This window comes from Lampetra fluviatilis, chromosome 15 (genome assembly GCF_964198595.1).
Source record: "Lampetra fluviatilis chromosome 15, kcLamFluv1.1, whole genome shotgun sequence".
In the NCBI taxonomy this organism is placed as follows: domain Eukaryota; kingdom Metazoa; phylum Chordata; class Hyperoartia; order Petromyzontiformes; family Petromyzontidae; genus Lampetra; species Lampetra fluviatilis.
In genome coordinates, this window is record NC_136289.1 from 11179543 (window position 1) to 11200790 (window position 21248).

The 21248-nt window shown below is 48.8% G+C and overlaps 1 protein-coding gene across 1 annotated transcript in view; it reads left to right on the forward strand.

Moving 5' to 3' along the window:
• The window catches only part of LOC144936314 (cationic amino acid transporter 2-like), a 31171-nt gene extending 9923 nt beyond the window's left edge, over positions 1 to 21248 (forward strand). The window contains exons 2-13 of the mRNA XM_078863411.1: positions 3010 to 3094; positions 3640 to 3964; positions 5948 to 6103; positions 8702 to 8864; positions 10684 to 10820; positions 11996 to 12218; positions 13186 to 13322; positions 13870 to 13972; positions 14803 to 15065; positions 16140 to 16303; positions 19048 to 19156; positions 21064 to 21248. Coding sequence (XP_078719537.1) covers positions 3038 to 3094; positions 3640 to 3964; positions 5948 to 6103; positions 8702 to 8864; positions 10684 to 10820; positions 11996 to 12218; positions 13186 to 13322; positions 13870 to 13972; positions 14803 to 15065; positions 16140 to 16303; positions 19048 to 19156; positions 21064 to 21248 — 2022 coding nt within the window. The 5' untranslated portion in view covers positions 3010 to 3037. The remainder of the gene's footprint in view (positions 1 to 3009; positions 3095 to 3639; positions 3965 to 5947; positions 6104 to 8701; positions 8865 to 10683; positions 10821 to 11995; positions 12219 to 13185; positions 13323 to 13869; positions 13973 to 14802; positions 15066 to 16139; positions 16304 to 19047; positions 19157 to 21063) is intronic.

The following is a 21248-nucleotide window of genomic DNA, read 5'->3' on the forward strand; positions in this document are numbered from 1 at the left end:
AATTTGGAATGCGTAAATACTGCTCTTCAAGTGAACTCACACAATGAGTAAAACGCTGATACTTATTTTTAATTTGAGTGGCTCAGGGTTTAGAAGACAAAGCCGGCACTTCTGAGATCCTAAATTTTAATCAAGGTTCCTTTCGCCTGTGATTAAACCGGATTACCAAGTGCGGTGAAAGTGGGGGTTTTGTTGTTTTAAGTGTCTGTTAACTTTGCTCCTTTACACACAAACTGATAGCATCCTAACTGCATATAATAATGAGGTCGAGGTTAAGAAATACTTAAATGTGATTGTATAACCGTTGTCAGGTATTTTTTTCCAACTCTATGTCCAGTATATTATATTATTTACATGGTGTGGGAATGCTTTGTCTAACAATTGATTTATGAATGGGACATTGCAAAAAGCAACTTTGGAATATATTTACACCATTGGTGAAGGATTTTATTTTTGAATCTTTAATAGGAACTTGGACGCATTATTGCTTGGCATGTTTTAACTGAAAATTCTCACATCTTGCTGCGCGCATTGACGAAACGTGCCCAACATTCAGAAGCTTCAATCAAAGCCATATTGGATGGAGCGAGGAGAATGCAAATGCTCTTATTTGGCAAATTTTCAGTGCTCCAGAATAAAAATATGTATTCAGTGTGTGCATATATTCTCAGTTCAATGAATGTAAGTTGATATGTAATTTCAGATCCAAATGAAAACACATTAAAACACAGTACGTTTCCTGGATTGGTGTGGCTCAAGACACATTGAAAATGGACATATAATATACTTTAGGCACCTTGGGATGCAGGAAGAGCTCTGTTGCATTAACTTCTCATCATCATCATCATAAGCCAGCGTCAATGTAATTCTGGATGAAAGCCTCCCCAATGCATCACCATCTCTCACAATCAATGCAATAAAACCAAAGACAAGCATCCCCCATGTAGCCTTAATAGACTGTTGTGGCAAGTGCTGTTAGCAAGCACCTATGAAGGCCGGCACGGCACACGAGTGGCGATGTTTACACACCGCACCAGGTACTCATTTGAGGCTGAGTCGACCTAGGGGAGGCCTATGACCAGTTCAGATAATCGTCACTGGTGTTGGCCATGAGCGGGAAAGGAACTCTGGTCGCCGGGTTCGTAGCGCAGCGTGCTAACCGCTACACTACCGCTCCACCCCATGCGATGCAACAATCCAGTGTAGCACCTGGACACGAGCTCGTTCCATCCCTCCATCTCCGCAGCGGACGTCCTCTAGTTATACGCGTTCTGTCCCTTGGCTTCTACATGATCGTGGGCCATTGTCACCTCCAAGCCACAAGTCCAGTCCAAGCCCATTTACGTTTCTTATCAGTTAGATATGTTTAACTTTCATCCGTGCAATGCTCTATTATATCTTTGTTTATTTTCGTTTTTGTCCAGCGTTGCAAGATGCAGTTTTGGATAAACGACGCTATATGAAGATGTATTATTATTATTATCACGTGTTCCTGATTCTGTCTTTCAATGTAATTGTGAGCATGCATTTCTCAATTCATCTTTGGGCAGTTCTCAGTTTTTGTTTTCGTCACGAATGACCACGTTTCTTACCCACTAACTACTGCGCACGTTAATTATCGGCGGAGGTGTTGGTTGGGTTGGTGTCGTGCACCGTGGCTTTCTGGCTCAGCTTTTAAATCCCCGCAGGCATCCTCTGAGGGCACAACAGAGACGTCGCTGTGTGCCTTACTCACGCGCCTGCGGTTTACATTCATGAAAGCACGCCCTTGTGATGCCCGCGAGGGAGATTTATAATAAAATGCCTCGCTGTTATGATGCAAACGTTTATTTTAGCAACGTCTCCCGCGCACTCGCATTGCAGTGTTGAATCTGTTTTTGTCATCGGAAAACATATTGCGTTAAAGAAAATAAATGACCGAGCGAGGATATTTCGTGTTTTCCGTGTGCTTTGCGGGCTCGTTGGCTGGAGGGCAGTTAGATAAAAAATGTTTTCCAGATGCGGCCTTTTGAAAAAATTTCACTGATCGAGGAAAAGGCCGTGCAGATGAATGCATTTTGTAATGCTTCCCAACGTGCGCGTGTCCTCACAAGGTGTGAACTGGTGATAATAACGGGAGTGCTCGTGCCAGGCGCGCAGGAAGAAGCAATGTACGCTCCCGTAGGCTTTGCCAGCGTTATCAGATTGCAGCTTTGGGTGGGAATGGTGTGGGCCTTAACCTTTGATCAGTTTGACCGGTTCTCTCTAGGCCAGCCGTCCTCAAATTATCTGCACCCGTACACCACCGACAATCCTCCGAACATTTTCGCGGACCACCAAGTACCAATGAGACATCTAAAAACATGGAACTATTCCCGATTACAGTGTCTGCAATACATCCGCAGACTACTTCCCATGGCCTGAAGGACCACCAGAGTTGTCTGCAGAGTACAAGTTGGGAACCACTGCTTTAGGATGATCTCTGCAGAGCAACACATTGCGCTTACGTTTTGTTGACATTGGATCGTCTTGTCCCCGTTATCAACAGATAGACCGACAGAAGGACAGCGCTAATGTAGGAACATTTTTATACAACCGAACAAGGCATTGAAAAAGCTAGGCCACCAGTGGCATGTGCGTATCACCTGTCTCCACGTGTGTGCAACACTCGATTCCAGTTGTTGAACGGTAAGATCTGTGCTAACCAATAAAAAAAACATTTTTTTTTATTGGTTAGCCGCCTCGATCAACGCATTCCGCAATTGTGTCCACGCATTGCATGTGCCAAATTATCCACACTCGCCTTGGCAGGTCAGTGCCATCTGCCATGCACTTTCGAAGCTGTTTGCTTTAATCGCTTCAGTGGTTATTGTTGGGTGCACGTTATAATTTTTTTACATCGCAAAAAAAAGACCTCGCAGTCCGAAGGGCCCGGTAAACCACCGAGTCTCGCGTTGTGCCATCGCGGGTGGGTTTAGCTTTGGTCGCAATAATTGTCTCGCTTTGGATTGTTTTGTTTTGTCGCCCCAGCGTTTCGCGAAGTTCCCCGGAGGACGCCATGGAGCGACGGGGCGCTACCGCCCGTGCCGTGGCCACTCGCCTCCTGCGCAGGAAGGTAACTCGCCGCGACGCCGGGATTGAAATATGCGCGCAACGTAAACTTTGACACGAGGGTCTTAAAGCTTTTATCGCTATCTTCTTGGTTCTTTCGGTAAAGTCACGTAGAATGGAAATAATAAAATAATAAAAATAAAACATAATAAAATAATTCTCACGACGTTTCGGCCACAATGCAAGCAGCCGTCATCAGGTGAAGAACAGGTCTGTCAGAAAGACAGCGTCTGAATGAACACCACCACGCTTGGCAGCGTATATTTAAGCTGGGTTGGAGGGGGAAGAGCACCTTGACAAAGGAATTTGCATATCAAGAGGAATTTAGCATATTTATGGGAAATTCAGATATGGGATTAGTCACTACTTATGCCCGTGCATTATGCAGGATTAGCAGCATCAAAGGGAGGGGATATGGGAAATGCAGGTATGTGATTAGTACTACTTATGCCCGTGCATTATGCAGGATTAGCAGCATCAAAGGCAGGGGATAGGGGTAGCATTAATCAAGGGAAGGAGTGTTAACCTTTTATTCTGTATTCCGCTAAGCCCATGGAGCAACCGGCGGGAAAGGATGACTCCAGCCTCGCGCGCTGCCTCTCCACCTTCGACCTGGTGGCGCTGGGTGTGGGCAGCACGCTGGGAGCCGGCGCGTACGTGCTGGCCGGCGCGGTGGCGCGCCAGGACGCCGGCCCCTCCATCGTGCTCTCGTTCCTGGTGGCGGCGCTGGCCTCGGTGCTGGCCGGCCTGTGCTACGCCGAGTTCGGGGCGCGCGTGCCGCGCACGGGGTCCGCCTACCTCTACAGCTACGTGACCGTCGGCGAGCTGCTGGCCTTCATCACGGGCTGGAACCTCATCCTGTCGTACGTGATCGGTGCGTGCGCAACAACTACGCTCGTGCGTTTGAGATGTTCTCGCCGCTGGTGCAGGGTTGCCAAGCCACCTGCTTAGGTGCAAAACACTGGGACGTGTCATGGGGCTCGCGCACCTCAGAACTGTTTCAGCAGTGCCTGCTTCCGCGGGGCTTTTCTTCAACACAGGGTGATGCGATGCTCTTCAAGGGTTTCAGAATGGCAACTTTGTCACGTGACACTGATTTGCGTAATCGAATGAAGGAGAGTGTTCGGGACGTTATCACTTCGGTAATCCCATACAGGTGTTGCGTGGTAAGAAGGACGCGGAAGCCGGTCGTGTAGGGGCTGACGCCAAACTGTTTATTTAAGGGCTTGAGCCGAACTCTGAGGAAGGGGTTAACACAAGAGTTCTTAACTAATCTCCCCAGGGAAAGAGTACTGGGAGTTCTCTACACCCTACCAGGCTATCGGGCTCTTCCCACAGCACTGACCGAGGGTTCAGCCAACGCGGCCAGCCGGGTAAAGCAGTCCCCTTTAGCCTGGCTCTCTACCCTCTATCCCGGAGCCCCCTACTCCCCTAACGCTCACTCCTCTGGCTCACGGCGAAGACCCCCGTCTACGTCACGGGTCTTCCCTCAAATACCCCGGGGGGCGTGACGTCACTTTTCCTTGACGGCATTCCCCCCGAGGCGAGCGTGACCTGACGTCAGCACTCCACTCCTCAACACACGTTAGAGCTATTTGACTTCTTTCGACAAGAGAACGGGGATTTTGGCCCATGAACTGGGGTGTGAACATGATTTACTTCATTGTCTATTGTGAAGGCAAGCCGTAGCCAGTCATTCTCAACAAATATTATTATGGCAGGGGGGTGCCATCACAATAAAGCCCCCTAATCAAGGCCACAACATGCAAGACAGATCACATGTCCACGCCTCTAGTCAACACGGTGTTAGTAAGGCATTCGTTTAACTTTTTGGATTATTGTGTTTTTCTTGTCTGAATATTATGCCAACTTTCCCCGCGCACATTCTGAATTTGTGTCCTGCACGGTATCCATGCCGCAGCCTTATACCCCCCTGCAAAAGCGCTCTGTATCCTTCTAGGAGAGGGTGACCCACAGGTTGAGAACTGCTTTTCCACAAGAGGTGACTTGGGTCATTTATTGCCAAATATTGGCCCCTTTCACAATGCACGCTGTTCTAGACCCGTCTGTGAATGTTTGACGTTCCCAGATCACGCCGTGCCGGGCAAAGCAGTTAAACCCGCGCCAAGGGAACATCCTTGACATCTGGACAATGACGAGATAGCGATGTAGAATTGTTTTTGAGTATGGTAATATACATGCAACTGTGTCTTAATGTGCATTGTTGAGTTACACAAATGATTGGTAAGAATGGCGAGGCCTGCAAGCCGAATGGAATATTTTATATTTTTGTATTATTCCATTCAGTGGCACGCTCCAAACACCCTGAAATATGACGGGGATTTAGTGTATTCGTTGTGTTGCTCTGGTTTGTTTCTCTCAACAGTGAATTCCACGGATTGTGGCCAGTTGTAACCGTGCTCAATTTGAGCGTCTCGTTGAATTATTGTTATCATTATCATCTACCACTCCGTCAGCAGTGCTGTTTGTTGCCAGGCTGCTTGGCGTCCGGTGCTCGTTGGGCCCCGTACGCAGCAAACGCGACGGCACGGGAGGGCGCGAGCGGCGGGGTTTGAGACCCTCAGGGGTTTCAAGCATCTTCTTGGTTTTTTCGGTAAAGTCATGTAGAATGGAAATAATAAAATAATAAAAATAAAACATAATAAAATAATTCTCACGACGTTTCGGCCACAACGCAAGCAGCCGTCCTCAGGTGGAGAACAGGTCTGTTGAGAAGACAGAGTCTGAATTATTGTTATCATTATCATCTACCACTCCGTCAGCAGTGCTGTTTGTTGCAAGGCTGCTTGGCGTCCGGTCCTCGGTTTCAAGCACCCGATGTCCCCCCGTGGTGCAGGCACGTCCAGCGTCGCGCGAGCCTGGAGCGCCAACTTCAACGATCTCATCGGGGGCCACATCAGCGCCTTCTTTGGCCAGCACATGGTGATGGACGCCCCGGGTCTGGCTCGCTACCCCGACGTCTTTGCCGCCTTCATCATCATGCTGCTCGCCGGTGAGGGATCGACCGCTCCCCCGTGGTCGTCTTAACGCTTTCCAACTGTAGTTGAAGGCGTTGGCGCGGTAGGTCTGCCCGTCTGTTAGAGTCACGATGACTCGTAAAAAATTAATCGATTCTGATGCGGTATAAAGTTGTGTTGTTGTCAGGGGCTTACCCCGATTAAAGCCTTACCCTGCGCCCTCCCTGGAAGAGCCGTTATTTGAAGCTCATAGCGGCCTCGTGACGTACCGCTTCTTGCACGCTCGCTTGACAATCACGTGTTGAAAAGCCGCCGGAGGATCCACGCTTGTGCATGGTTTTTATTCCTTGTTAATTTTGACTTGAAAGGCAATTTTTTTTACGATTACTGACAGTGAAGTCATGATGAGGCACGCTGCATGAGCAATGTGCCAGAGGCCCTTACAACAATGATGCAAATTGAACGCGATTGTTCAATTCTCACGATCGAAAAAGAAAACTCAAATGGAGTGAAGTGTGTAAAAAACAGTGGCGTCTCAATAACCTGTTAGCGTTTCAATTTTATTTATTCTCATTTGCTGTGCGTATTATCTATGCTATATTGTGTTTGAACATTGTATGTGTTCTCCAATCCCTTACTGAGTATTTATCAAAAAATTCCCTTTGTTTTGACGCCTCAACACGCTCTGAAGGACAAATGTATAACAATGATGATGATGAAACAAATCTCTTTCCCCCAACTTGTAAAGTTCAATGAGCATAATGTATTGTCATGCAATGTATGTACTGAGGCAAACATGTTATTTATGTTGCTTAGCAGCAGCGCACATTTATTCTCGGCATTATGGTAAAATGATACACGAAGGAAGTTACACGTCTTTGTCAGGGCAATGTTTGTGATTATGCCGTTGTGTTGCACCGTGGTTTTGCAGACAAATTACTTTCATCAGGGCGAGGCTTAAGGGGCCGAGGGTGAAAGGTGGTTCGGTCTTTCGTTACACTCTCGTAATGCACTTATGCGCTCGCCGTGGGCTTGAGGTATAGAAGATTAAATATTCACATTTTGTACTCGAAAGAGAAAATAATCTTCGGCAAAAGCGGTGCAGGTGGGACAGAGGTCGCAAACGGGTTTTGATTCCTTACCCCTCGTACCCGTACCCAGCCGCACCGGGGTCGCAAACGGGTACCCGGCCGTACCCGTACCCTACCCGTACCCGGCCGGGTACGGGAAGGGTACGAGTATCGGGTACCCGATTGCGACCTCTGGGATGAAGCCATGTTGCAGGCGCGGGTGGGTTGATTCTAGGAACTTGAATTGTGAGAAGAGACAAGACGTTGGGAAATGAGTGACAAACGGTTACTCACCAGTGACTCACGGCCTACCCGTACCCGGCCATACCAGGGTGGCAAACGGGTACCCGTACCCGGCCGGGTACGGGTAGCCGGGTATTGGGTAGGGTACGGGTATCGGGTACCCGGTTGCGACCTCTGAGGTGGGGTTCGTGAATGAGCAGGGAGCCTTTTTCTCGTGTGTGTGTGTGGAGCAAAACCGCCGTGACGTTTCTCAAAATGCGCGGTGCACGCTAATCTCCTGGAATCAAGCCAGCCGCTTCACAACGGCCATCGTGATCGCCCACGTCATAGCCGAGGCAGCTGTTGTCAAGCCACCGAACAGATGACCGATCCTTGCCTATATTTGTGAGTGAAGATGCATTTTGGTGCCTACTGAAGTCACTGCTGCATGATCATGCCGCCTTACATGTTGGTGACTCATAGTACTTTAATGGAGAAATGGGGACGCGATGCATAAACGCACAAGCCCAGTGGTTATCAGCGACGATGCTTGTGCACGTCTGCGTTGTCTTCCACGCAAGGGTTAGCGGTAGTGTAGCGGCTAGCGCTACGCTGCGCCGCGAACCCAGCGACCAACACCGGTGACGATTATCTGAACCGGTCCTGGGCCTCCCCTAGGTCGATTCAGCCTAAAATTTGTATCTGGTGTGGTGTATAAACATCGCCACTGGGGAGACAAAGGCGGCCGGGCGTGGTGCTGGCCACCCACGCCCTCGTGTGCTGTGCTGGCCTTCATAGGTTTTCGCGAACAGCACTTGCCCCAACAGTCTGTTACAGGTTATACGGGGCATCTTTGTCTTTGCTTTTGTCTTCCACGCCTCTTAAAAGGGTGCCGTGATGGCGAGATGTTAACCACCTCGCCTGCTATACAGGAGGTTGTGGGTTCGATCCCAACCCTGTTGCGTGCTGTATATTTGGAGTTTGCTTGTCTCTCTGCCCGTGATCGTGTGGATTTTTCTCCGGGCCCTCCGGTTTTCCCTCCACATTTGTAAACGTGCGTTTGGAGTAGTTGGCAGCTGTTATGCATTTCCACGTGACGAGCCACTTCTTTGAGCTATCATTTGTGGCCAGGCCACTTCTATAAAAGAGCTACGTAGCTCAGTGTGCCTTCATCGTCACAAGAGAAATTACACAAAATAACCTTCATGCAACAACACACGTTGAAGTATATCCGGGCTCGGAATTGTTCGGGGTCTTCTTGGGACGCGCGGAGCAGGGATGTGGATGGCGGTATGTGACGCCGCTCTCCAACGTTGCCGTGACCTCTCTCCGTTGACCCAGGACTGCTCTCGTTCGGCGTGAAGGAGTCGGCCATCATCAACAAGGTGTTCACCTGCATCAACGCTCTGGTGCTTACCTTCGTCATCATCGCCGGCTTCATCAAGGGCGACACCAGTTACTGGCAGCTCTCGCCAGACAAAGTGGCCAACCTCACACAGGCAATGTGAGTGCGTGTCGATGCATGTGTAGTGGTGGTGTTGACGTGCGCCGACAGTGATGGATCACGGGGCGGCGCGGGGTGCGGGGTTGGGCACGCATGTGGGCGTGGTGTGGACGCGCGCGCCGGGAGTGAGTGAGTACGGGGCGGCGCGGCGTGTGGGATTGTGCGCGCTGACACGAGGTGAGAAAGAGGATCGTGGGCAGCGCGCAGTGATTGGTCAAATGGGATGGGTGCTCTCAGCGACGTCCGCAGGATGGACATAAAGGAGGACGCGCGGGAGCACTCGGGGTTGTTGTTAACCAGTTGAAGATTGAAGACGGAGTTGAAGAAGTAGTGCCCTGAGACCCCTAGTCCCGCTGTCCTTGTCAGGACCGGGGCCCTGTGTGGCTCGGAGGCGAGACTGTGGGACCCGTGGTCCGACGCCCATGTGGGTCGGGACTGTGGGACCCAGAGTCGAGACGGACACCCCGGCTGGGTGTGTTCCGAGAGGCTACGGGGCGTAAGAGCCCGTGTTGGTGTAGCCAGGAGAACCGTGTGGGTTAGGCTGGTGTTAGCCACCCGTGTAACTAAGTGGGTGTTGGTCACCCGAGTAACTATAGCTGGTGTTAGTCACCCGTGTAACTATAGTTGGTGAAATAAAAGAGTGTGCTACCCGTGAAGTCGTCTCCCGCCGAGTTACTACATTACACATGCATACATGTATGTATGTATGCACGGTACATGTATGTTTGTGAGGAGCGGTGGTGGTGGCGGTTAGCGCGCTGCGCTACGAACCCGGCAATCCGGGGTTCGATTCCCGCTCACGATCAACGACCAGTGATGATCATCTGAACTGGGGCTAGGCCCCCCCCTAGGTCGACTCAGCCTCAAATGAGTATCTGGTGTGGTGTGTAAACATCGCCACTGGGGAGACAAAGGCAGCCGGGCGTGGTGCTGCCCACTAACCCCCTCGTGTGCCGTGCCGATATTCAAAGGTGCTCGCCAACAGCACTTGCCCCAACAGTGTTTTAAGGCTATAAAGGGGATCTTTGTCTTTTGTATATATGCTGTACTTCTTTCACACCGTACGCAGCCAACCGTTTATAAATGGTACGTGTGGGTAGTGGTGGCATAGTGTTTTGCGCGCTGTGCTATGAACTTGGCAATTCGAGGTCAATTTGCGGTCACGGCTGATACCAGTGGCAGTGATATCCGATCCAACTGGTGCAGTGTGTGAGCATCAGCACTGGAGCAGCAAATGTGGCGGCCGGGTGTGGCGCTGACCACACGCGCACCATGCGGACCTTAATAAATTCGCAACAAACAGCACTTTCTGTTTGGCTGTATGGTATACTTTCTTTCTGCTGTTTAGACATCGCCGGGAGTGATTCTGGCCACCCCTCGGTGCGCTGTGCCGGTCTTCATACGTGCTCGCCAACAGTACTTGCACCAAAAAGTCTGTTAAGGGTATGCGGGGGTCCCTCGTCTTTGTGATTCTTGCACTGAGCTATGATTCCAACGACCCAGGTTTGACTTTTAGACAGAATGCAATACGTGGGTAGCAGTTGGTATCGAACCTTTGCATGGACATCTTCTGCATTGACTCAGCTCAAGATGATTTCTTTTAAGATATTGTGTATAGTTTGGTACTGGAAAGACAAAGGTGGCCAGGCTCGTCATTCTGGCCACATCAACCTCTCGTGTACCAAATATAGGTGATTTACGACGTTATGTTTACGTCGCATAACAATGGGTGAGTTGCTAACCACCGCTGTCAACATAACTACTTTAATGTATCATATTCCTATTTGAATGTCGTTATGATTGTCAATGCCTCTTCTAGGAATATCCCTGCAGGATTGAACTCTTCGAGTAGCTTTGGAGTGGGCGGCTTCATGCCGTACGGAGTGACAGGCATGCTGTCGGGAGCAGCCACCTGCTTCTATGCCTTTGTGGGATTCGACTGCATCGCCACCACTGGTACGATTCACGTCAATCGAGATGCATCAGCTCATTCGCTCATTCATTGATTCGTAGGAAATGTTGTATTCATTCACCTCCTGTTGATGACAGCCACCTCTCCCAGTGCGACGGTTGAAACAATGGGAACGTTTCCTAAAGATACCTTCTCCTCTGGCCACCCAGCTGTATAAATGGGCACACCCACAAGGCAGTCAATTTAGCAGGTTGTGTGTTGCAGAGTGTGGGTGCTGCTATCTCTTCTGGGACGTCTGGCCAGCATGGAAGAGAAGATAAATATACGTACGTATGTACGTATGTTTAACTTCTTTCGCGCATCCTTGGATCTTTCGGTAAAGTAACGTAGAAGGGAAATAAAAAAATGATAAAAATTAAACATAATACAATTCTCACGACGTTTCGGCCACAACACAAGCAGCCGTCCTCAGGTGAAGACCAGAGCTGTTGAAAAGAGAGCGTCCTAAGGACGCTGCTTGTGTTGTGGCCGAAACGTCGTGAGCATTTTATTCTGTTTTATTTTTATTATTTTATTACTTCCCTTCTACGTGACTTTCCCGAAAGATCCAATAATATTAATCCCTGCGGTCACGAAAGCTTTAAATCGAAATTTCTTTCGCATCGTACATATAGGCCAACCGTGTTGATCGGAGGGATTCTCTTGAGCTGCCTCTGCCAACAGTGACGTGACCAAGTGACTTCAGGGGCTGCACCTTTAGCCGTTACCTTCCTCCACATGTGACACTTGACCTCTGCGACCTCCACACGTGACACTTGACCTCTGCGACCTCCACACGTGACACTTGACCTCTGCGACCTCCACACGTGACACTTGACCTCTGCGACCTCCACACGTGACACTTGACCTCTGCGACCTCCACACGTGACACTTGACCTCTGCCACCTCCACACGTGACACTTGACCTCTGCCACCTCCACACGTGACACTTGCCCTCTGCGACCTCCACACGTGACACTTGACCTCTGCGACCTCCACACGTGACACTTGACCTCTGCGACCTCCACACGTGACACTTGATCTCTGCGACCTCCACACGTGACACTTGACCTCTGCGACCTCCACACGTGACACTTGACCTCTGCGACCTCCACACGTGACACTTGACCTCTGCGACCTCCACACGTGACACTTGACCCTGCGACCCCTCCACCCCTAGGCGAGGAGGTGCGCAATCCTCAGCGCGCCATCCCCTTTGGCATCGTGGCGTCGCTGCTGCTCTGCTTCTTGGCGTACTTTGGCGTGTCGGCCGCCCTCACGCTGCTCATGCCCTACTGCCTGTTGGATCCCAACAACCCGCTGCCCGTCGCTTTTCAGTTTGTGGGCTGGGGACCTGCACGCTATGCCGTGGCAGCTGGCGCGCTGTGTGCCCTCTCCGCCAGGTATGACCCTGTCGCCACGATTGTTCCACTGCTGGATGAAGGCCTCTCGAAGCCGTCAACATTTATTACGGTGCTGTGATGCAACGATCCAGCAAATGAGTCGATTTCTTTCTTCCATTTCCATTGCGGGCGTTCTGTCGCGTGTATTCGATCATTTGGTGTGACGTAATATATTTCTCTTCTTGGTTCTTTCGGTAAAGTCGTGAGAATTATTTTATTATGTTTTATTTTTATGATTTTATTATTTCCATTCTACGTGACTTTACCGAAAGAACCAAGAAGATGAATCCCTGCAGTCACGAAAGCTTTACATCGAAATATAATATATTTCGTTGACACAGGAAAGCCTCATTGAGTCTCAGAACTCTTTTTTAGAAGGGTCCTTCATTAAAATGTTTGTCTAGTTCCGTGAACTGCTGTTTGGCATGTAATAGGAAGACTGGAGTATCCAGAAAAAAAACCACGCCAGAAGTGTGGGAGCACTCAATGCTCCGGACAGACAGATTCAGTAACCCATTGATGCATTGCTATTTCCAAGTCACCTCACAACCTAAAGGGAGTTTCCCACCCCCGTACAAATCAGGCGCAATCCATCTCAGCTTACGAGATCCGACGAGATTGGACAGGGTGGTTTGGTCATCGGCGTTGATGTGCAGAATTGAACAGGTGAAAACAAGTCGTAAGTGTTTGATGTATGTATAGCAATCATCCCTCCACTGCAAATCAAATGTCGCGATTTAAAAACAAATCAGCGAGAAGCCATCACCAGATGGGTTGTGTTAATGATTTATATTCCGAAAAAGAAAAGCAACACTAATCTCATTGTGCCTTGTTTTTTTTTTCTCACCGAGTTTAGATTTTTATTATAAACGTGTTGCTACACAAACGTCCTCGCCTTGCCTGCCCCACCCTGCTCCACCCTGCCCCACCCTGCCCACCCTATCCTACCCACCGTGCCCTGCCCCAGCATGTTGGGCAGCATGTTTCCCCTACCCCGGATTATGTACGCGATGGCACGGGACGGGCTGCTTTTCCGCTACCTGGCACGAGTCAGCGAGCGGCGGACGCCTGTTGCCGCAACACTCTCCGCCGGATGCCTCGCCGGTAATTAAAATAACGGCAATAATTAAGTTCGAAGAAATACAATCCCAACGAAGATCATTATACTGGTAGGAACCACCTGGTTCCACCAGCCCACAGGGGATTATTGTGTCCGTCCGTCCATCGTGCATCCAAAAATGGGAGGGGTGGGGCTGGGTGGAGAGGGGAGGGTGGGGAGGGGCTGGATGGGGAGGGTGAGGAAGGGCTGGGTGGGGAGGGGAGGGTGGGGAGGGGCTGGGTGGGGGGTGGGAGGGGTGGGGCTGGGTGGGGAGGGGCTGGTCACCCCGTGGTGCCCTTATAAAACTCAACGTTTAACCTACTCACGCCGGCTTGTGCCCGCCCTCACAGTCGGCCATATTTGCGGAATACACCACGCCGCCGTGACCCTGGCCATTGACCGAGCAACCCAACGTTCCTACCAGCTCCCTCCGTAGGAATGTGTTTATGGATATATATGTTTTAAGGCTCAAACTAAAATTGACCGGATATGTTTAAAACGTAAATCGTGGTTAAAACTCCGTGCGCTGCTGCCCTCCCTTCCCCCTGCCAGCGGTCATGGCCCTGCTCTTTGACCTCAAGGACCTGGTAGACATGATGTCCATCGGCACTCTGCTCGCCTACTCGCTGGTTGCCGCCTGTGTGCTCATCCTGCGGTACGTGGTCCCACCGGTGGCCTGGCCACCTCTTCGTTGCAGAGGATCGCGGTTCGAATTTGGCAGGCCGCGTGCCCTGTTTAATGCCGCTGATATATTCGTCGTAAAACACGCGCCGTCTGCTTCACAGTGGACATTCAAGATCCCGTGCCGTCATTCTAAGAGGGAAGGTGACTGTGCGCTGGCGTGACCGTCACAATTTGTGAAATGTGAAAAATGTGCTGCCAAATGACTCAATTGGGATTACACGTGGCAATGTTGCCCCCTATCTGCAAGACTTCTTCAGACTATGCATGTGAAGCAAAGCACGTTCTTTAGAGCCGTGTTCTATAAGAATGGCGTGATTAAGAAATGCACTAAATGATAAACTATAGAAAAATAATAATAATGAAATAAAATAATAATGAATGAAAATAAATAAATTAAATTAATTAAACACAAGTCTCCGTCTTCAGGTGGGACCGTCACAGCCAAATTTACTGTATCACTTGATACATTTACTGAATCACTTGATACAGTAAATTTCACTTGATACAGTAAATTTGGTTGTGACGGTGCCACCTGAAGACAGAGACTTGTGTTGCCTCAGAAACGTCGTGATCTAATTTAGTTATTTTCATTTATTATTATTATTATTTATTTTCATTATTATTTTTTTACCTACGTAACTTTACCGATAAAACCTAAGAGTACGAATCCGTGCAGTCACGAAAGCTTAAAATCTAGAATTATAGAAAATAAATTACTATTTGCCATGTGTCCCAGTGTTCTGATTTGTTTACGGTTTCGATCCCAATCGCATTCGATCTTCTTGCCCGCGCTAACCGCAGGTACCGGCCTGACAGCCAGTGCAGGGAGGTGATCGTGGAGAGCATGAGTGGCGAGCAGGCCATGAGCAAGTCGGACACGTTGATGGGGCATAACTGCTCGCAGCTGCTGTTCCTCGCGACGTCTATGGCGCACGGGCAGGCTGCTGCTGGCGCGCCCGACCCCGTCCCGTCGGGGGTTGGCTGGCGGGACTTGTTTTTCCCACGTTCGCGCGTGCCTACCCAGCGCACCGCTCTCATTGTCAACGGTTGCGTCGGGCTGATCGGTAAGCCCCCCCCACCCCCCCAAGTCTGACCAAATGTCTGGAAATTCTGCGCTTTTAGAAATACGAGTCGGGGTGGGCTTGCCAGCGGTGTCGCACAGTACGTTGCGTTTGGAAACGCTGCAGTTTTGCACGGAGCCTGGATTATTTACACCAGACCAGCTGAAGAAGTGGCCAATGAAGAATTGTGCATTGTTGGGCAGTGCTCCTGTCCAGGTGTATAAGGTATAAAGAAGCGTTATCGTTATTTTTAACAATTCATTAAAATACTACGAGCATGACAACTACAGTGTAGCATAGCATATTAGTAAAACATTATTGCAAATTTACAGTGAATTAGATTCATAATTTCCTTCGGTGCTCATGAAAAATATTCAAAATTATCTCCTTATCGCGGTAATCAAGCCGGCTTTGTAATCAACCGAGTTAGCATCAGGACAGTTGCACAATTTGTCCACCTTTCTTGATATCAAGGGAGAAATGGTCGTACATTATCACGGTGTCGATCTCGTCTTCGAACTGACTTTATCACCCATGCTCGGATGGCGGTGGTGCATTCGCTTTTGTGCGTGTCAAAGCTCTTCACCGGCTCCATAAATAAACCATACTTTCTATAATTACAATTATTATTACAGCCTATGGTGAAATCACCCAGAAAGATCGCTCGACCACATCAGACATCGCCAGCTAAACAGGCTTGAGCCTGGTGAGTGCGTGGACGGGCAACTGTCCTGCACGACAGGTACGATAGACTACTGCGGAGTGGGTTGTGGAGGGCAGGAGACAGTTGCAGCGAAATCCACGTTATACGCTCCCCGCTTTCACCATCCCACGCTTACCATCATGGTGAAGTATGGTCAAATAACCCGCCTGACCCGCAAGGCACGGGAAGGCCCTCATCCTGCAGTGGACCAACACAAGGGCTCTTCTGTACGTGCGTGTTATCAGGGTGACTTTTATATATTGACAGGTGAAGTTGCCTAATCTGTGGAAGAGCCTCTCTGTGGAATCATTGCTGATCCCGGTACGTGGGTGATTGGCACCCCCCCACCCCACCCTTGTTCCCCCTCTCCACAGCGGTGCTGGCGTGTGTTTTTAGCGGGCTGGCAGTGCGCGAGATGAGCACCATGCTGCACAAGCCGTGGGTCTTGGCTTCGCTCTCCCTGCTGCTCCTCGCCATTGGTGCCGCCACGCTGCTCATCCACGCACAGCCACAGAGCAGGGCGCGCGTCGAGTTCATGGTACCCGCAACATAAATTATTAACAAACTTGTTTTCCATCATAGAGGTTTTTGGGTTCGGTCGTGTGAATATAAATGCGTCGTTAAATCTGCCACCACCCTCACTAATTGGTTGCGTCGGATGGTGACGAGTTTAACGACACATTTATACTGGTAGGAACGAAGTGAACCAGCCTACAATAGATTATATCGTCCGTCCGTCCGTCCGTGTAGCAACATCGCCCCCTACTGCAAACACTTGGCAGGACCCTACAAAAACATTTACACTGAGTGAGGCTTTCCTGGCTAAACAAGTGTAATAATACATTATGTTTATATTCTTTGGTTATTCGTTCCTACCAGCCCACCCCGCAGGGACCTGTTATTTACACAATGGGATCCAAAGAGCTCTGTAATGGATAATATTGGTCGCGAAAGCCAACGTGTAAACCAAACTTGTCCCGCCACCCCCCCCCCCCTAATTTTATTGTAATTGTGTTTTCAATGTCACGTCATGAGCCAGAATGTATTTTTTTTTTAAATTCTCCAAGAGTAACGCGTGATTAACGCAGAGCACTGCATCGCAGCAGCGGTGTCGTGATCATATGTGGAAGTGGTGGGGCGCCGACGGTGGAGAGATGTTAACTCCCTCGCCTAGTATGCGGGAAGTCGTGGGTTTGATCCCGATCCTGATGCCTGCTCTATATCACTGGTCAACACACTTTTTCTGGCATAAGGTATTCCAACGGTTTTAAGGTAATTTTGGGGTGCTGATTCCAAATCTGGCATCAGTTTTTGTCTATCACATCAGGTTTTTGAGATATCAAATATTGCATTTTCAATAAAAACTGCAGAAGAAAAATATTAAATAAATGTGGATATCTACATAACATGATATTATAAACACACTATCCTAAAAATACAGCACCATAAAAGCCGTCACTGACTCGCAACAACTTGCAATCATAAGTGACAGAGTTAATTTCGGGTAAAATCAATGAAAATGGGGTATGCCGATAGCATACAAATGAGATGTGATAGAGCAAATCTGAGATCAGATTTGGAATCAACACCCTGAAATTAATCTAAAACAGCTGCAAAAGTCCAGGTCAGAAAAAAATGTTTTTTTTGTTGACCAGTGTAATTGGAGTTTGCGTGTTCTTTTTCTCCTTGGTCGTGTGGATTTTTCTCGGGATCCTCCGGATTTTTCCCTCCACATTTAGAATTAACATGCGTTTAGAGTATTTGACTGCTGCGACAAATGTCCAGATGATGATAAGCCATTTGGTTGAGCTATCATTTGTGATCAGGTGGGTTCTGAAAAAGATCCGTATAGCTCAGTGAGCCTTACCTTGTAAATATAAATGAAAGTGGTGTGACTGCGTTGGGGCTCATGGGCCCAAGAGCAGAGCTATAGAGGGGAAAGTGGGACTGGGGCCCCCCATATTTAGATGCCTTCATGTGATCCCACGTGGCTTAATAATTCAACACATGTGCTAATTTTGAAGACTATTTGGGTAATTAAAAAATGTTCGCAAATGCGTATTTGCTAATTGGGCAAATATATACGCATCACAGCAAGCAAACCTATTTGAACTATGCGAGAGCCCATGGAGACAAATATCTGTTTCAAAAGAGATAGCCTAGTTCGCAAGGAATGCACAATCCAAGAGAGTAATTACAGCAAATATTGTGCGGAAAAAACGCAACAGACAAAAGTATTTCACAAAGAGAAAAACCCCACCGTGATGAAATGTGTCAAAACAATTACAGTTTTTTTTTTAAATCTCGGCTATACATTTCACTCACACTTCACACAAACAGAACAAATTTTGCAGCGGCTCATTCCCGTGATGTGACACTTACGCGACACATTTAGTGCCAGGATCCCAAGCCACGCGGCCACCTTCAAAAATAACACCCCAATGGTGGTCACTCTAATTGCCTTCATTGTGAATTAAAAAAAAAACAATTACTCTTAGTAATTGCCAGTAAGTGATTCAATCTGTGGAATAAAACTTCTCAAAAGATGGTCGGGTTGATAAATGATGCTGACGGAATATAATTTCCTGTGCTTAACACATTTTGACTGGCCCCCTTGCAAGGTGGCTTTGAGTGCCCTAATTTGTAGTGGAGAGCTTTGGCTGCCCATCGTCTCCAGGAAGCCGGCAGTCGCAATATTGTGGTTGTAACAATTGGCCCTTCAGCAGTTTGATGAATTGTCACGATTCTACGTCTCACTTTAAACATTAAATGAACATACTATGAGCATGACCGCTATAACACTGTACGTTCGTAAACACTGTTTGCTAATTTATTCTGCATTAGATTTATAATTCCCTTCGGTTCCCATGAAAAATACTCCATCTTATAGCAGTAATCAAGCCCGCTCTGTAATTAACCGAGTAACCATCAGTTACCATCAGGAATAAATTATTTTTCATCTCATTTATTGCCCATCCTCATATGTATCCGTCATTTTTTTCTGCCTCGTTCACGCACACGTTTGGCCCATTTGGCCTAAATGAACAGTGCGTGTGTCATTTGCATATCATATATAGAGTTCTCACACACAGCAGTCAATCCGCGCATCATGAGCTTAATTATTAATTTTAAATTACGATTCGATGCATTTTTACACGCCGATTTAGCATTGTATTGTGCTGTCATGACCGTAGTGACTGCCCTCTAGCGGGGTCAAATGCTGTACAGTAAGAGGTCACACTCAAGCCGACCTGCCATGCTCTGCCCCCTGCTTGATGACAGGTGCCCTGCCTGCCAGTGCTGCCCGTGCTGAGCGTCTTTGTCAACATCTACCTCATGCTGCAGCTGAGTGGTGGCACCTGGGTTCGATTCTCCGTGTGGATGCTCATAGGTACGCAATACTCTGTGGTTTTTTCGGGTAAAGTCACGTAGGTAAAAAAATAAAATAAATGAAAACAACTAAATTAAATCACGACGTTTCGGGCGTAGTTTTCATTTATTTCATTACATTTTTTTTACCTACGTGACTTTACCGAAAAAAACATAGCGTATGAATCCTTGCAGTCACGAAAGCTTCAAATCTAGGTACGCAATGTGGGGTGCTTTTGCTGTACTACCACTGTGCAGGTTTTCGCGGTTGTGCTCCACAGCTCTGCGATTTGTTTTAGGTTCGTACCGCGTGTTGTTCAGCGCGATGTCCGACGTTTCGCTCCATATGCCGGGAGCTTCTTTAGGGACTGAACGCAGAGCGTCTTCAGGACGTGAAATGCTCTTGAAAAAGCACCGAAGGCATTGTGCAAATCGTTAGCCATCGTCCCGAACACGCGGGACAACCCAGAAACACATGAGAAAGCTCCAGCTTGCTGCACTGCGGATACCGCTTGCCATCTGTAGGTGGCGCTCCTGACTAGGCTTTAGGAATACTTCGTATTATGACCGAATGCGAATAAAAACGGATTCAACAATGAGCCATGATCATTCCACCGTTGCACGAAGGCTTTCCCAAGCCTCCACCATGTTTAACGGTCCTGCGATGGAGCAAATTCATCGAGGGCCTGCATTGGATTTCATCGCTCCATCTCTTGCGGTGGCAGTGATCTTTCCCGCGAGTCCTCTCCCAAGATCACCTGCTGTCACGCTCCATAGCGACGACGTTGTCCTGTCCTTGCCCACTTACTTTCCTCAGACTGATTAACCGCAGATAAAGACAAGGCTTAATTCCGGTTGCCGACCGAGTACATGAGGCCGCACTCATTACGCACAAAGTCCTTGCGACAATTGAACCACGACACCTCGCTGATCTAGTCAAGGAGCGTAAACCATCGCGCAAACTCCGGTCATCCTCGCAGCAGCGGCTCCCGCGGCCGTCTGGAATGCTCTTCCGATGCGAGGAAGCCACTGGAGCTACGCACTTTTAATCCACCGTCGAGGTTGAAAACTCATCTCTTCAGAACTGATTTTTGTGTTTAGTTTCTTGTCCTGACTCCGCACCTCTGATTAGCGCGGTTGGCTACGTACCGTGCGAAAGAAGTTCAACATACATTCATTTGCTGTAATTAAAAGGGCTGACTTGATAATAACACGAGGTGTGGCTGAATACATCTAATTGTGTACACGCGCGTTCAGCAATTTACATGAAATGAGGGAGGCTGCGTTAGAGGGGTGTTGTGGTATTTCTAACACAATTAAGGCAACTGCTTGCAGCTACATGAGTCGATTTGCATGTGAGGGTGTGGGGGTATGGTGGACAGCAGCGCTCACTGTTGGAAGAAACCTTGGTACCCGTCAAGAGATAATTGTGCAGGAAATAGGCTTTTTCCCGAACGGTAGCTCAATTAAGTGAATGACAAAAGCAAATGGGCAAATGTATTTTGCTGCCCCTTGACAGGAAGCTGTTCCAATGAACCTAGCGCATCTTATGTGTGGGTTATCACGTTTTCCCCCCCACTAAAATTACGATTCGATTTGTTGCACGCCTCTTTAGCTTTGCGTTACGCCCTCATAATTATCGTAGTAATGTGATTGCTCGCCGATTAGCACGGTTGGCTACGTGCGGCGCGAAAGAAGTTCAACGTACACACGCACAGTTGTGAAGGTAATGATGTGCAACAACAGCGCGATTTATAGACAGCAAAATGCGTGATTGTGACCACAGAAATTGGTCCTCCCATCCATCGCGCCTTGCGCCGCTCGCTGGTCAACTTTAACAATCGAATTTGCTTCTCCCGTCCACCTTCGTTGTCGGTGTGAATGCGACGTCCCCTCGTATTTGTCTCCGACCAAAAACTGCGGTCGCAGGGTTCCTCATCTACTTCGGCTACGGCATCCGCCACAGCGTAGAGGGGAAAGCCGCCGGTAAGCTGACCACCGGCAGAGATGGCCCTCCTGCCGTGGCGGCGGCGCACAAACCGCACTCCTCCTTCCCCTCGACGGCCGGCACAGCTGGCGCCCGCGGCGACGGCGCTTCGGAGACACGCGCCTAG